Source organism: Crocodylus siamensis, chromosome 1, assembly GCF_052110815.1.
Source record: "Crocodylus siamensis isolate JL-2025a chromosome 1, ASM5211081v1, whole genome shotgun sequence".
Taxonomy (NCBI): Eukaryota; Metazoa; Chordata; order Crocodylia; family Crocodylidae; genus Crocodylus; species Crocodylus siamensis.
The window spans coordinates 331,300,659-331,317,738 of NC_143395.1; the positions used below are offsets into that span (position 1 = coordinate 331,300,659).

Sequence of the window (17,080 nt, forward strand, 5' to 3'; positions counted from 1 at the left end):
AATTACACTGTATGCAACACATTAGACATCAGACTCAATGTAAGTGGTAGGTTAAGCTGCAGGACTTGGTGAAGTATTTAAAACTTTCATCCTTTTTTGATGAAAGAACAGTAAAACAAGGAACAAATGAAAACAAAGATTCACAGGAATCATACAAAATAAGGTGGGAATATATTGGGAGCATATTTATGTTATAATTAGGGGCATTTTTTAAATGCATACCAGACAGAGTATCATATGGTCCTTTTTAACCAATCACAACCAAACCAGGAATGTATGAACAACAATACTCAAAGATTTTTGCAATGAAGCTAGAGAGTAAACATGTTCCCCAAAAACATTTGTCCAATAATGTCAAATACATTACATAAATGGAGATCAACTTGTTAGTATTCTGTCAGGAGGAAAAATAACCACACAAATACATAAATGAACAAAAAAACAAATAAAATACTTGGATCATTTATTTAGATAGCTCTAAATCTTCTGATTTTTTTCTTTATTTTTCAATCACAATTGAATTGTGGGGGGTGAAATAATGAAGATCTAAGTACACTAAACCTAAAGCCAACGTTCATCTGCAAAAATTGGATCAGATTATGGGAAATCTGATCAGATGGAACAATACTTTGTGACAGTCTTTTGCAATTCAATGAGGCTACTCATTGAATTGAACATGCATGTGATACCAGAATTTGGCTAGTAATAGATCTACTAAACTCTATCTTTATATAGTTCTAATCCTATATTCTTCAATCTATACATAATGGCTAATCATTGTGTGTTTACAGCCCCACTGTAAAACTTAAAATAGTTTTTTTTATATATCATGGACTGTTTTATACTAAACAAAATAGCACTCTATGTGCAATAATGCCAATATATTATAATGTCTGGAAAGCAGTCTTTTAAAATCAATACTTCTCTACTAAAAAAAGATGGGATGCTTAAAGAGCACTGCAATCATTCTGTGACCATAAGCAGCAATGTGCTATACAGTGCCTTTGCTCCAAAAAGTGAAACATATAAAGCAACAAAAAGTGAAACATATAAAGTACACACACTTCTCTACTAGTTAAGCTACTGTAATAGGTGAATTGGGACAAAAAATCTGGTGGGTGAAGTATTTTTAGAAATACTTCATTTCATTAAGACACTAAAAATTCCCAGAAAACAGGACTGTCCTTGTGATATCTGTTGTTGGGAGCATTCAGCATGGAACACTTCCAACATATAAAGCACATATTTGCAGATGTAAACTAAAGCGAGATCTGCCTGACAGCAAAAGCTGCAGGAGCTGTAGTAGATATTTATGTTCATCTAAAATCAGCCATTAATAGATTTAAGTAATTTACAGTAGATTTAGATTAATTTTACTTTCAGGAGGTTCAGTTTAACAAAAAAAAAAAAAAGAGAAAGAGGAGGTGAGACAAATTGCAGAAGGAGGAGGAGCTGAGCTGTCTCAAGGTGGAGCTGTATCTTGTGTGAAATGACACTGGCAGATTAAAGCTCGCTGATGGGGAAGGGCTTAAAGGCTGAGTCAAAAGCCAAGAAGTCTCTTATTTACGCCTACCTCCCAGCCCCTGGCAATCTGACTAATAACAAACTGAGTTAACACGAAAGACTAGAAAGAGGAAAGAGAAGATAGAATCAGCTTGGATTTAAAAATCTAACAAGCCAAGAGTGATTATTTTGAGCTCTGCTGAACATCTTGTTTATTTACAGAATCCAAATGCTTGCAAACGGTTAACTATATGCAGAAAAGTCAGCATAGCTGTGAAGTATGCTGTGAATTTTAATTGAGGAAAGAAGACAACTGCTTACAAGATAGTGACTCTGCCTGTGAGATTTTTTTTCAGTTAAATGATCTGCACTTTGTTTTCTGATTCAGGATTTTAACTTTATGGAACTGTAGTTGTATCAGAGTGTGCAGGAAAGTGAAAACTCCAAAGAAAGTGTACATTTTAATAAAGGAGGACTGAATTACAATCAAACATCTGCTCTAACTGTGTGTACCATTGATCGTGTCACAGGATGTTGCTGCTGTACAGGTAAGAATGCTTCCACTTGGCTAATTAACTCCAATGAATTTTCTCATTTACTCTCTGTCCCATAGCAGTGATTGATTTTATTTTTCTGTATTACTTTACTCAACTTTTCAGTTAAATGATAACAGCGCACATAGATTCACCCACCACTATTTCAAGTATTTTATCAGGTGCCTTTTATAATGGTGATGCTTTTCTATCCTTTCAATCAATCAGCTATCAGTAGAAAGTAGTTTTGGAGAGTAACCTGCATGGTATCATGTATTAAAGATTTTTTTCCTGAAGTATAACAACTCTTAAAATACATCACCCTGAAGTAATTCTCCCCAGAATTTAACAGGCAGGCTTGAAGACATTTCAATATTGGAAAATCTGTTTTCTTTATCTGAGTCTTTGTAGCTCTTCAGCACCCATTTTTTGCATATTGTTATCAAAAGATAAGCAAAATTAAAAATATGGTAATGTTTGGAAAGATTTGTTTTAAGCGTATAACAATTTGCTTTAAGATGACACATAATATATTACTTCGGCAAATACTCTAAATATTGGAAAGACAGTGGCATTTTGGGCTCTTTGGTGCAAATGCAAAGAGCACATTTATAGTTAACAGTTTTTAATTACTTCTGTATGGGAACAAAGCACAACAAAACTCTTTCCTAATTCACTTCTGGATATGAAACAAAAAATAAAGTCATTAGTCAAGCATTTTTAAATAAAATGCATGTTAGACTTGTACTGTAAATTCTTTGCACTTAATGTTAATCATCTGGTAGACAAAAGTAATTTTCATTTTACAGTACTATTATAATCCTTTGAGGGCAAGATTGACAGGCTCCTGAGTACAAAGACTAAAAGACTAAAAAAAATAAATAAAACCCTCTCCCATTACTTTGGCATGACTAGAAGTTTCAAGCATCTTACTACATACATGTGCATATCTCTAGTGTGCTTATGTGTGTGTATGCACATGGGTGCATCTGTATATATGAGTGCATGTGTGCTGCATGAGAGAGAGAGCAGGGGGGGAAGAGAGAGAGAGAAAGCGACTTCTAACAGTGTTCCCCACAAAAGTATGATGATGATTAAAATGAAAATGTGTTTCAATTGGTTACAAATGTCTTTTTTTACTTTCATCTATGAGAAAAAATGAGTGGCTCTCATTTTTATAAATGATTTTAGCAATGTGAATTAAAAAGCCACATGCATTTTAAATTAATGCAGCCTGTTTGGGTTTTTTTTTTCCACTTCATTTTGCCCTAGGCCTTCATAATAAGTGCAGTTTGAATACACAACAGAGTTATGCTGTTGTCCTTATAAAGAGACAGGTTATAAAAATTAAAGCCAAATTAGCAACAGAGTTGGTTTGGTGCTCACAGTTATTATGGGAAACTTGATTTCCCATTTTAGGTCACTGAATAGGATACTAATGAGTAGAAAGAAGTTCTAAACCTTTATAATATCGTACTGACATTATTCTGAATACTTTGAAATAAGACCTCTGTATGTTGTGCCTTGCCTAATATTTATGGGAAAACAGAAACTCAGGACACTATACAACATAAATATAGTGAGCTAATTGTGTACATTGTGTTCAAGGACTATTATATGAAGACTTGATTTTTTTTTAGATAGTTTAGGGACAGATTCTATCACTTTTTTTATAATATGAAATGCCTTACTCCACCATAATTGAAGGTACCACTAATCAATACAGATAAATTGTTTTTTGTTTATATGAAGACATTCCTCTAGCACCACTTACCATAGATACCTTCTTATGAAGAAGTTGTATGGGAAGTATAACTGACTGTATTTCGAGAACAAGGTACACAGCTAAATTATCATTATATTAACTGTAATTGATATTATGCTACAGAATATGGCCAAATTCTAAGTGTGTCCCTACATATAATTACATGTATCCCTTGTAAAGCATTCTAGCTTCCTCAGAAAGCAGTGGTTCATCTGGTTAATTGTGCAATTACATTCTGCACACCAAAGCAAGTTTCAATAGCTTGCTTAGAAAGATGGACTGACCTTTATTAGATAGGTTTCTTCAAGCAATCTGCTGTGTTCATTTCTAGAATAAGCAGTGCACTGAAGGCAAGTTCTTGCATGAAATGTGTTTCTAATAATTTTTTTCATAGCACGGACTTTTTCTTTGAGGAAATGTGGAAGTGTTTATTCTAATAATAGACTGTAAACAGATATGTAACTTCATCCTATGCAATAAGAAATACCTTTGCTCTTTGGTAATTCAACAACTTTGATAAAAAGACACACAGAGAATCCTCATATGAACAATGTAACATAATTTAAGTTCATACCAGTAAAAACTGTCAAATGGACACCATGTAATGTTCACCAGTTTGTGCTCCTGATTTAACAGTTGGAGAGTGATGAGACATTTCTCAACCTCCTGAAGTCTGAGAATTTTAGAGCAAATGGCTTGAAAAATGATCATTAATTTATACACCATGCAGATTATGCCATTCAACATTGTTAACTGCTAATGCCAAGTGTCATTCTGTATGGTGATGATACTAATATTATTAAGAAGAAATGTAAAAAAAAAATCTTGTTTCTTGCCTACTTATTTCTTTCTATTAGCCTTTCACACTAATTTTTGTCTTCCTTGTGTACCCAAGTTATTAACTGCACACACAAAGTTGCATATATGCATACATTTATCTATAATTCTACAAAAAAAGTATGAATGTGGGGGTGAATGGACATAATCTATAGTTTATATAATTTACATGTATTAAGCCCATATATTATACAAATATGAATAATATGAAAACATCCCAAATATAAATTCATATCTACGCAAATGAAAATACCACTCTTTAAACCATTGAATTAGAAAGCAGAGTAAGTTCCATTTAAACCGAAACAAAGATGATACTCTCCCTATGGTGGCTGAATGGCCATTTGGTAAGCAACAGATTTGTTAAATTAATCTTATAAACTTCTGTTCAGTCACATGACTTGTCAATGTCTCTTAGCTGCTGGATTCTAAATGTTTTGGCATACATACCTATGTATGATGATATATTTTATATTAACCTTAATCTATTCAACTGGGGGCAGCAACACATCACGCAGTGTCTTCAGGCAAAGTTCCATACCTACCTGTATTTCTAGATAAATCAGAACAGCAATTTTATAAATTTTTAATGCTTATTTTGCAGCAGCATAAACATATTAACATAATTTTATTTTATGCCCACCCTGTTGCATTCAGTGATTACAACTAAACATGCAGTCAGATTTTAGGAAATCACTCAAATCACTCATTCAAATGTTTACTGGCACATGGTGTCATTTTGTAAGGTTGGATAGGTCCGTGACAAGTTCTGGAAATTTTCAAAAATCTCCAGGGTTTTTTCAAAAAATGAAATGATAAGCTCTATTTTTTATTTTATTTTACAGAATCTGCTGGGCAACCATGAAGCTATGGATTTTTATGCTATGTTCTGTTTTGGTTGCCTCTGATTTACCACAGTCCCAGCCTTCTTTGTCTTCATCTAGAGGATCTTGTGAAAATTTGTGTTTGTGTGAAGAAAAGGATGATACTATGATTATAAACTGCGAAGAAAGAGATATTAAATTGATATCACAAATAAATGTCCCACCATCACGGCCTTTCCATCTTAATCTGCTAAACAACGGCTTGACCATGCTGCATATGAATGATTTTGCTGGCCTCATCAATGCTATCTCTCTACATCTTGGCTTTAATAATATTGCAGATATTGAGCCTGGAGCTTTTAATGGTCTCAGCTTTCTTAAGCAACTTCATATTAACCACAATTCTTTAGAAATACTTAAAGAAGATACTTTTAATGGACTTGAAAACCTGGAGTTCCTTCAGGCAGACAACAATTTCATCACAGTGATAGAAGCAAGTGCCTTCAGCAAGCTCAACAGACTTAAAGTGCTTATTTTAAATGATAATGCCATTGAGTTTCTTCCTCCTAATATCTTTCGCTTTGTGCCATTGACCCACTTAGATCTTCGTGGAAATCAGTTGCAAACACTTCCCTATGTTGGCTTTTTGGAACATATTGGTAGAATCCTGGATCTTCAGTTGGAAGACAATAAGTGGGTCTGTAATTGTGAATTACTGCAGCTGAAGATATGGCTAGAAAACATGCCTCCCCAGTCAATAATAGGCGATGTTGTATGCAACAGCCCTCCTATTATCAAAGGTAGCATTCTAAGCAGATTGAAAAAAGAATCACTCTGCCCTACTCACCCTGTAAATGAACTTGAAGATCCTTCAGGATCACTGCCTTTGGTAGTAACCACCTCTGTAAGTGATAGTCACTTATCAACCAGAGTGATCCCTATCCTGAAAGTTCCTACCCAGGAACCACGTTTAGTGCTACATGCCACAAAGCCAGCCACTCAGCCTCCAGGAATATATTGCCCTGTACCTTGTCACTGCACCAGCCATATCCTCTCAGGGGTTCTAATGCACTGCCAGGAGCGAAATATTGAAAGTTTATCTGATTTAGGACCCCCTCCTTCACATCCTAAAAAGCTTATTCTGGCTGGAAACATTATTCAAACATTATTGAAATCAGATCTTGTGGACTATGCTAGCCTGGAAATGCTTCACTTGGGAAACAATCGCATTGAAATCCTAGAAGAAGGATCATTTATGAATCTAACTAGATTGCAGAAACTCTATCTAAATGGTAATCACCTTACAAAATTAAATCAGAATCTTTTCCTTGGGTTACAACACCTTGAATATTTGTATCTTGAATATAATGCTATCAAAGAAGTCTTTCCAGGGACATTTAACACAATGCCAAAACTGAAAGTCCTATATTTAAACAACAACCTTCTTCAAACTTTACCACCCCATATTTTTTCAGGGGTGCCATTAGCCCGGCTAAACCTGAAAACAAACCAGTTTTCACATTTGCCTGTGAGCAATGTTTTGGATGAACTGGATATGTTGGTACAAATTGAACTTGAGGATAACCCTTGGGACTGTACTTGTGATTCAGTTGGGCTGCAGCAATGGATACAAAAGCTCAGTAAGAATACAATCATAGGTGAAATCTTCTGTAAATCTCCAGGGCACCTTGCTAAAAAAGAATTGAAAACTCTGAACAGTGAAGTCTTGTGTCCAGGCCTAATAAATAGCCCAGCTTTGCCAACCCATGCTAGCTTTATAGTTGTGACAACATCTTCTACAACAAGCAATACAGCAGATACTATTCTACGATCACTTACAGATGCTGTCCCACTTTCTGTTTTAATCCTAGGACTCCTGATTTTGTTTATAACTATTGTATTTTGTGCAGCAGGAATAGTTGTCCTTGTTCTGCATCGACGGAGGAGATTCAAGAAGAAACAGGCAGATGAGCAGATGAGAGACCCTAGCCCGGTACACCTCCAGTACAGCATGTATGGCCATAAAACCACACACCACACAACTGAGCATCCAGCTACAACTCTTTATGAGCAACGTATAGTCAGCCCCATGGTTCAGGTTTATAGAAGCCCATCCTTCAGCCCAAAACATACAGAGCAACAGGAGGAGGGAAACGAAAAAGAAGGAAATGACTCCAGACATCTCCGTAGAAGTCTCCTGGAGAGAGAGAACAGTTCACCTCTTACAGGTTCAAATGTCAAATACAAAGCTATTGACCAATCAGCTGAATTTCTGTCCTTTCAGGATGCCAGCTCCTTGTACAGAAATATTCTTGAGAAGGAGAGAGAACTCCAGCAACTAGGGATTACTGAGTACCTAAGGAAAAATATTGTCCAACTGCAACCTGACATGGAAGTACATTATCCTGGAACACATGAGGAGCTGAAGCTAATGGAGACACTCATGTACTCCAGACCAAGAAAGGTTTTTCTAGAACAGACTAAAAATGAATATTTTGAACTCAAAGCTAACTTGCATACTGAACCTGACTATCTGGAAGTCTTGGAACAGCAAACATAGAGTGATAAAACTTTGGGCTAGAACAGATACTCTGTAATTGTATCTCAAGTTGGAACGTTGTAAATAAAAGTGCCTTATAATAATGTGTTATCAGTCAAAATCTAAGCACAGCAGTAATCCTAGCAAAAACAAACCTCAGGGATCACTGTGGGAAGCCATGGGGATATTTTGCAGGCAATAGATCTTGCCCCAAATTAAACATGAACTCTTTGTGATTGAACTGTGGGAGGAAAATTGCCATATTCCTCTAGGGTTTTTTTAAAAGGTGTGTATGGCACTTCTCATTCTGTACCTAACCTAGGATGAAATATTTATGTTACTTGTACTCCTTTCTTTTCTCCCAATTTAATTGGATTACTTTATTTTCTAAAAACACTTGAATTTGTAATTATAAAGGATAAAATGTATTGGTTAGGTATTAGTACATGCACTACATATGTGAACATAATCTACAAACGCACTTATCATACCCTTGTAATAGATATAAAGGAATTAAAGTTTTGTCATCCTGAATGTCAGTTCAAGAGTGAAAGAGAGACAAAAAGATATATTTGTGTGTGTGACCAGTGCCTGCAAATATTTAAGTATCTTATGTGGGACTTTATCACATGCACTCTGTATCAGTATGTGGATAAAAAAGTATATATATATATATATAAAAAAATATATATTTACCCAAGAATTTAAGAGATATAAACAAAGTTGTCTTCTGCTTTCCCTATCTGATAGTTTTACTCAAGGTTGGACAATCTTCTCTCAGGCAGCTGCTATAAAATGTGTGCATCACTGGTGTTTTGACTCCTAGTCCTGAGCAATTTGAAAGGCTACTGGGATTAAGTTGTAAATATATCAGTGCATATAAGTTTGACTTCTTTCATTATGAATGGCTTCTGTGGCTTTCAACATTCCTGGATAGAAATACATTCACTGTGGCCAGTAACTTCAATAACTTTCAGGTGCAAAAAGCAAAAAACAAAAACCAAACAAAACACCTTACACACAAAGAAAAAAAATGTTTTGGTGTTTATATTATAAATGCTCTATACCTGACACAAATCAGCAGTAAAAACAAAAAACCAAACATGTTCCTAGTAAATGGCAAAAATGGATGAGAACAGGAGCACTGAATCTTTATTTCACAAAAGGTTGAGCTAGATTAAATATTTATTCTGTATAGTTTTGCATTTTTTTCAGTTCAGAAAAAGAAATATTCTTGGGTGCCTTTTAAGCAAATCAAAGAAATTCTCACTATTAAAAAATACATGGAAATAAAGTTCTTTACAAATGTCTTTTTCTTAAAATGTAAGAGGCGAAGATTTAAGGTGATACCTTTTATTGGGTCAACTGTATAATTCAGATAGACAAGCTTTTCAATGCAAGACACTTTTCATCAGGTCTAATCAGAACAAGCCAAGTACAGCATTCTTAAGAGTCACTTTTAAAAAAGAAAGCAGCAAGGCCCATGGACAAGTTTAGAACTGTTCAGGAATCAACCATGAGGCTTCTTTCTGTTGTCATGTGGACAGAAGCTTCTTGCTCAACGTTCAAGTAAGACCATTCCATTTCTTTGCATGTCTGAGTGCTAAACTGACCTGCATTTTAAAAAAAATTCTTTAAGAAGGTCTTTTGTAAACTAACTACATGATGGACTTTTTTTCTGATTTCCAGTTGCCCCATATTTAAGGACTGAATCAATTAATACTTCAAATTCATGCAATATACTTAACAGCTTTAGATTTAATATATTAAGTCTCAAGAACCTCACTTGCTTTAGTTTAGCTTATTTTCTTACCTAATTATTGTCATAAATGTGACTTGCCCATATTCTTACATAAGGTTTTTTAAAATAATTTTCATGGAATTTCTTAAAATTTTCAAATAAGGGCTGCATTATGAGGTCTTTGAAATTTGAAAAGAGATGTTAACTTAGATGGTGATAAAGATCTGGCCCTTGTGTCCTTCCTTTTACCAAATTAAATCTCCCTATTAGCACTTTCTTGATATCATTACTTTGCTCTGAGAGTGAAAATTATTGGCTCCCAAGAATTAAAACAGCAGTAGCAACACAATGAATACCCTTTCTGTGATTAAGAGCCAACCTAGTTCAATAAAGCAGCAATGTGTTTAGGAGAGGGGGGGACCAAGACACTAGTTAGAACAGATCTACTATAGTGATACTATTATATCTGATAAATATGTTTTGACATAAAGCATTCTAATAATATTAAAGCTTTAACCCATCTGTCTATCTATAATGTTTTATTTGCACTCTGACTGGCTGAAAAAACAGCCAATCAGAGTGTGAATAAGCATCTGGACAGGTGGCAACATGCTGCCATGATGGTGGGAACACAGGGGACTGAACACAGCTGACCTCATCCCCCCAACCCTGCTCTCTGCAGGTGGCAATGATGGAGCAGAGGGGGAGGACAGGCCACTGGACTCCCCTTGTTCCTTGGAGGTGACGGTGGTGGCAGCACGGGAGGGGGAGTGGGGCTGGGACATGGGACACCATGGGGGGATGAGGCCACTGGTGCTGGCCTTGGCCCACCCTTCCCCCCTTCCATTGTCACCACCTGCAGGGCTCACCCAGTGGCAGTGGGGAGAGAATTGGGTCTGACATGGGGGGGAAAGGAGCAGGCATACCATAGTGGTGGTAGTGGTGGTGGGAGAAGGGGAGAAGTGGGCCCAGGCCTGACACTGGGGTGGGGGGCAGGCCTGGAGCAGCAGTGGGGGGGCAGCAGTGGGCCTGGCCCAATGTGGCCCAATACAGTAGTGGCTGGGGGAGGGGAGGACCGGGCCTCCTCTCGTCTTGGGCCCGGGACCCATTCCTCCCTCTACCTCACCTCCCCCACATAAGCCCCATGCCCACTCCTCCTGTGCCCTTGCTGCCACTGGGTCAGCCTGGGCCCACTGCTCCCCCCTACCGTGCTGTGGCAGCCTGGTTTCCCCCACCCTTGGGCCTGGTCCTCCCCTGCATCAGGCTCAGGCCCACTCCTCCCTTCCCTCTGTGGCAGAAAGTGGGGGAATGGGCCTGGATACAAAGCAGCAGGAGGAAAGGGGGGAGCACACCTGGATGGGGGGGCATGGGGCTCCATCCCTGTCTGTTCCCATGACCCACACCATTCTCGATGGGCAATTGGCTAGTCTTGTAATAAGCAGCTTTGATAAACTTGATCATTAAAACTGTTAATGGCCCAAAAGGGAGCATGGATAAAATGCAACACACTCCAGTAAAGCCTGGATGTTACAGTAGCTACTTGAAGTCAAAATCTGTAGAAGGCAAAAGGAATTGACATTGGTGGGCTTTGAGTCTTTGTATCTAGCCATGAAAGTGAATGTGTATGCATATATAAATATATGTGTCTCTGCATATACATATATATAATGCTTGTAAACATACACATACATACTTATATATGCATAGAAATCATGCATACTTAAATTACATTTAAGCAAGAGGTCCTTAAATTTACCTTTCTTCACCATTCTTCTGAGGTTTCAAGTCAGAGGAGAGGCATAATCAACAGCACGTGCTAAATTTTTTGCTGCCTTGCACTTGAATGTTCATTTACACCAGTACCAAGTAGGTATAAACCACCTTCTAATTGCCAAGAAGCAACACAGTGGAGAATCAGCCCTGCAGGCTTCAGTTTAAGGGAAATGATTTCCGACTAGAAACAATTGCCACATGCATTCATGTCACTTTATTTAGCTGCTAAAGTTGCTTAGCAGAATGTTGAGGACAACTAGGTTGTAAAACATTCTTCTTCACTACAGATTCAAAGCATCAGAAAAAATGTGGAGCAAAATTTATGTCACAGCAGCTCATGCACAGCTGTGCCAGAATTCCATTCAGCACAGGTGAGGGGGGAGGCTTTAAACTAACGTTGCTTTCCATCAACACTTAGGACTGTTGGCACTTCGCTCAGTTCCTACATAAATTAAAGCTTCAGGGCTACTGTAAATTATAGCTCACTGCAATGACTTCAAGTAGCTACTGTAACATCCAGGCATTACTGGAGTGTGTTGCATTTTATCCATGCTCCCTTTTGTTCCTGTTTGACTTCTATGCAATGGTTAAAAGAAGGTGCACACAGAGATTTTATGGCGGGGTTGGGAATTCTTAGGTAGTTATTTGTTTAATGAAGTTTTTATACAGAGACTGATACAAAGAGCATCCTCATAAGATCAGAGAGTCTTGCCAAGCACATTGGCTCCTCAAATGAATACTATCCATATTTACCAATAAAAAGGATATATAAACCAGGAAAAACCAAATAAGAACTACCTGTGCCTAGAGGTTCAGTGAAACTTTTCCATCATAGGAATTAGAAATTTGCCCCTCAGAGTATTGCCAACTTTTATGGGGAGGGTCTTAGTAGAGTAGATTTTGTTGTGTCCTGATCCTCTTTTTTAACTGATAAGAAAATGTAAATGGTTCCTATGTGTTTCACTTAGACAGTACAGTAGAGGCTGGAAGGTAAAGCATGTCTAACAGTCTGAAACAAAGTGAATTCATTTTTCTCCTGTCAGTACAATAGTTTAATTGAGTGCAAGAACAGTACCTCATCAGACATATTGGTGCAGTTGGCAGCTATATAATTGGTACATTAGGGCACATCAAGGTAACAGATACTATCATTTTTTTCTTCTTACATGTCAGCAAAACAAACCTTTAAAAATAAAAATAGAAGCTAAAGAAACACATTAAAATGATCTATTGAAGATATTTATTTTAACTTGTTTCTATCCTTTACTTGCATAAAAATCAAATGCGTATTTTCTTATATTTTCTTCCTACTATAGGTATTTTCAGAGAGGCCCCTAGCAATGGTATTTGCATATATTACCAAAAGAGATGTCTCTGCAAAGAACAGAAAAGACTTCAAACATCAACCATAGCATTATAATTAGTGTAATGGCTCATTGAATACAAGGACTGGTCGTATAGTCTCCTTCCATTCTTCTCCTTTAAAGTGACATCTTCAGTATGAGTGCATACTTTATAAAGGGATGTGCATGTGCTGCAAGAAATGTTCTTGAATCCAAGCTTTCCCCAGCTGCAGGAGTGTTTGATCTGAGGATAAGGTGAAATAAAAAACTATTTTTTCCTGATATGATAGAAGTTTATTGTGTGACACTTACTTATCTGAAGACCTCTTACCTGTGGAAAGTGAGAAAATAAAGTGATGAGTCTGACTGGGATATTCACACACCTAACAAAATGCATTTCTGCTATATTTATAAAAAAAACATTTGCTGTAGAGGAAGCTAATATTTTACAGGAAAAATAATAGTCGTATTTGAAGTGATGGAAATTAATCTAAAAATCCACATAAAAAGCTGATTTTGAGATTATTATTCAGTTTTGAATATGAAATTATTCAATTTTGAATTTTGAAATCATCGATCAATTTGTGTACGTGTGAGCTGCATAAATCACACTAGCACAATTTTCTATGAATCACACTGGCACAATTTGCAATATTCTTGAAGAGTTGCTGAATACATTGTGAGGGGAAAGCATTTTTATAAGGAGAAAAGAGATCAGTTGAGGGATTTTCTGACAATTCTTGCCTTATCTCCTTTTGTTGCCCCAATATAGCATGCTGCCACATCTAGATTTCCCTCACTGATAAATCTTTCTCCTTCCTCTGTATTTCTGGAGAACCCTTTAAAATGAAAGCATTTCTGTTGAACAGTATGGGAATTTGGAGACCTTTGAAAGATCCTAAAGGATGCATGTATTATTTGCTGTCTCCAATTCCATTAGGACTCACTAGGTGTACAGACATTCAGCGAGCCCAAGGTGGAATCAATCTAAATTATGTTGTTTTCTGCAAGCATCAAAGTTCATATCAGTAGCAAATATAACACACATTCACCCTTTGGTGATGGGGGAAATCTTAGATTGGGTTCCACCATTTTTAAATGAGTCTGTGTGCACCAAACTTCTGTTCTGTTATTGGTATAGACTAATTTTGTGTGTCCAACTTCTGTTCTGTTAAGGGTACAGACAGGTTTTGATCACTTATACCAGTAAAAGTGTAATGCCTGTACCTGGTCGGTGACTGTACCATGGTAGACTGAGGGTGGGGCTTATGGATCTGTTACTTGAGGTTCAAAGGATTTGTCCCCTAATGGTTTTCTTAAGTTTATGATATTCTTGATCTCATCCCAGTAATAGATTTTAATCCTTCTTGCCCTGAAAAAAATAGACTATAACTTTAGATACCCACTGGAATCAATATGGGGAAGTTAATTGTCAAACTGAAAAAGATAAAGCACAGCATTTTCTTTCTTGCTCATCTGCTAACAGTCAATTTTGGCTTTTTGACACAACAGAACAATTTCTTAAAAGCCACAACTTGATGAAAACCATCTAACCTCAAGACACAGTAAAGACTTGAAAGAAAACACCAGATGCTGTTCAATTCCATGTCATTATGACGTGATGGACTAATGTTCTTCAGTCAGAATAATTTCTTTACATCAGTTTGTTTGCAAAGAGAGTATAAATGTATATGCAATACAGTTAAAATGTTTACCTATAGTTTTATTTTTCAAGACACTACAAAGTGCCTACATTTATAAAGCACTAATTGTAGCTCATACTTTTGGTAAAGACACAAAGAAAAGAATAAAAGCCCTTGTTTCTTTTCTTTTGATTTCAGGTTGCAATGTTGGTTTTTCATTGTTGTAGCTTAGTTTCACTGCAGACAAACATCGAAGATTGTTTCACGTTTGAGGTCATTTATTTTAGGATTTTACAAAACTGGCAGATGTAATTAGTTTACCATTTAGATTATATCTGGGGGAAATCAATTCTGTTAAGTGTTAGCATAAACTAGCATTTTAAATTCAGCAGTAAAATAAGGTTTTGTCAGCTCATAAAACTACATCTCAATATTCACTTGTAATAAGAGCCAGTACAGCATTTTCACATTGTTTTAAATTTGTCTTAAGTACTATTAAATGGTGCCAACTGGAAAGTGACTAAAGTAAGTACCAGATAGAAGCTGAGATACTGTAGTTACCTGATTTACATGGCAAATATTATTTCTCAGCAGATTATAATTGAAATTTAATTTTATTTAAGAAGTGCATTACATCTGATGATTACAGGGTAGCTGTAACATTCAAATCAGAAGGATAGGATTCTACAACAACTTTCCTCAAGTGTAAGAGACTACCCAAAGTGAAAGGATGTGGAGAATCAAGCCTGCAAATGTCAGCTATCTCATAGATTATGTACATATCCTTAAATCACATATAACTACAAAGATTTGTATGATGAAAATAAAAACACACAACAATGCTGTCTTTCAAGCATACAGAACACCCAAAGGGAAATTCAAGGCTGAGGATATCTATCTTTATGCTGTCATATTTTATAATGTTGAGGTTGATCATGCTCAATAGATCCTAAGAAGAGAATTAGCATGGAAGCAACGAAGTCTCTCTAAGAACAAGAGTCTTAAGAGCAGTCTTCATAGGTTTTGGCTATATCACCTGGTTTACAGGTAATCTTGCAGGTTGGCTATTGATTTAAAAGGCAGAAACAGAACTGCAGCCCAACCTTTTATTGCTTGTACCTTCAAACACAGAAACAAATCTGTATCCCAAAGTTTATCTTTCTACCTGTTATAACACAATGTATATTCTTACTTATGGTGACTGGGGAAATTCAACAGCCCTGAATTTGCTAAGTTTTCCACATTTATCTCCTGCCTATAGCCAATATTTATAGATGTCTTATCCTAATATTCTAATAAATTATTGCTGATTGGTTGTATTTAAATGTATTTGTTCCACTGAAAGTTTTGGAACTGGACTGAACCAGTTCTCTTGTGGAAGTAAAAGGTGATAATTCCATGGAAACAGCTTTTTTCCCCAACTTATCTAAAAATGTAACAAAAATGCATATAATACATCCATTATAGCAAAACAGTATCTATCACATTTTGTTATATCAGTTACTATAAGCTAAAGCTATGAAAGAGTATATTTGGTTTATTAAATATATGGTCTTCCCTTATAATGTCTCTTTTCAGGACTTGCACTCTGTTTAATTTCATCTTAATACTGGTTTAGCTGGATATGTTGATTGCTTCCTTTACTTTGTTGACCAAACTGGTTGCCACCTCTGCAGAGATACACTCTGTGATCAATCAGAAACAGACACTGGTCAGGAGGTGTTCAGACTTCAGGGGCTAAAACCCAGGTGTAGGTAGTTAGCAGCTAATAGTCTACCTAGTGGGAAGGCAGGGAGCCAGCTGCAAATGATGACAAATAAAAACCAACAAAGAAGGTTAAAAAGTTCTAGAAGCAAAGTATAAGACTAAAAAAGATGGGCTGCTCTTTTCTAGGTTTGGGGAAAGATCACAGATTTTTGTTTGTGTTGTTATTTACTATTTACACACTTGATTATTTCAGCTGTTTGTTTTGTTTCCTGTTAGAAAAAGGTTGCACATGTAAAAATAAACTGAAAAAGCAAACTCGGAACTGCCTGGCTCTGATGAGACAGCTGGGTTACTGGCCCATTTACATAGGTCTTCTTAGCAGCCACAAAATATTGTCCTTTTGTTTCCCTTCATAATCATAACCACAATACAAAAAAAAAATCTATATATAGCCCCTCCATATATATATATACACACACTCACATTATTTTAAATATAGATATAGATCTATATATCTAGATCGATATCTATACAGTCGGGCCTCTACTTACACAGTATTTTTTGCACAGTTTCAGTTATGCACAATCAACCAATCGTGACCCTTTATTTTTGTACATGGTGTGAATTCACTTTTACACAGTGTAGTGCAGTCACCAAGATACGCAGATGCATCTAGAATCAGCTGGTCACTTCCAGCCCCACCCCCACCACACTGTTCTCTGTGTACCTGGTAAGTGTATTGAGTTGTGCTGGAAGGGGAGGGGGAGGGAAAGGGAATTGTTGGGGTGGGGGGCAGATTAATGCCCCCTGTGGTGAGGGAGAGAGTGGGACAGGGGCTGGGGCAGGCAATGCCCAGCCAGGGCAGGGCGGGC

The 17,080-nt window shown here is 36.7% G+C and overlaps 1 protein-coding gene across 1 annotated transcript; it reads left to right on the forward strand.

Annotated features, from left to right (window-relative positions):
• The first annotated feature begins 1,513 nt into the window (after positions 1-1,513).
• SLITRK6 (SLIT and NTRK like family member 6) lies at positions 1,514-16,406 on the forward strand. Its single transcript, XM_090023698.1, has 2 exons — positions 1,514-2,051; positions 5,484-16,406. The coding sequence occupies exons 1-2, from the start codon at positions 2,035-2,037 to the stop codon at positions 8,020-8,022; spliced, it is 2,556 nt and encodes an 851-aa protein (XP_089879824.1). The 5' UTR covers positions 1,514-2,034; the 3' UTR covers positions 8,023-16,406.
• The last annotated feature ends 674 nt before the right edge of the window (positions 16,407-17,080 follow it).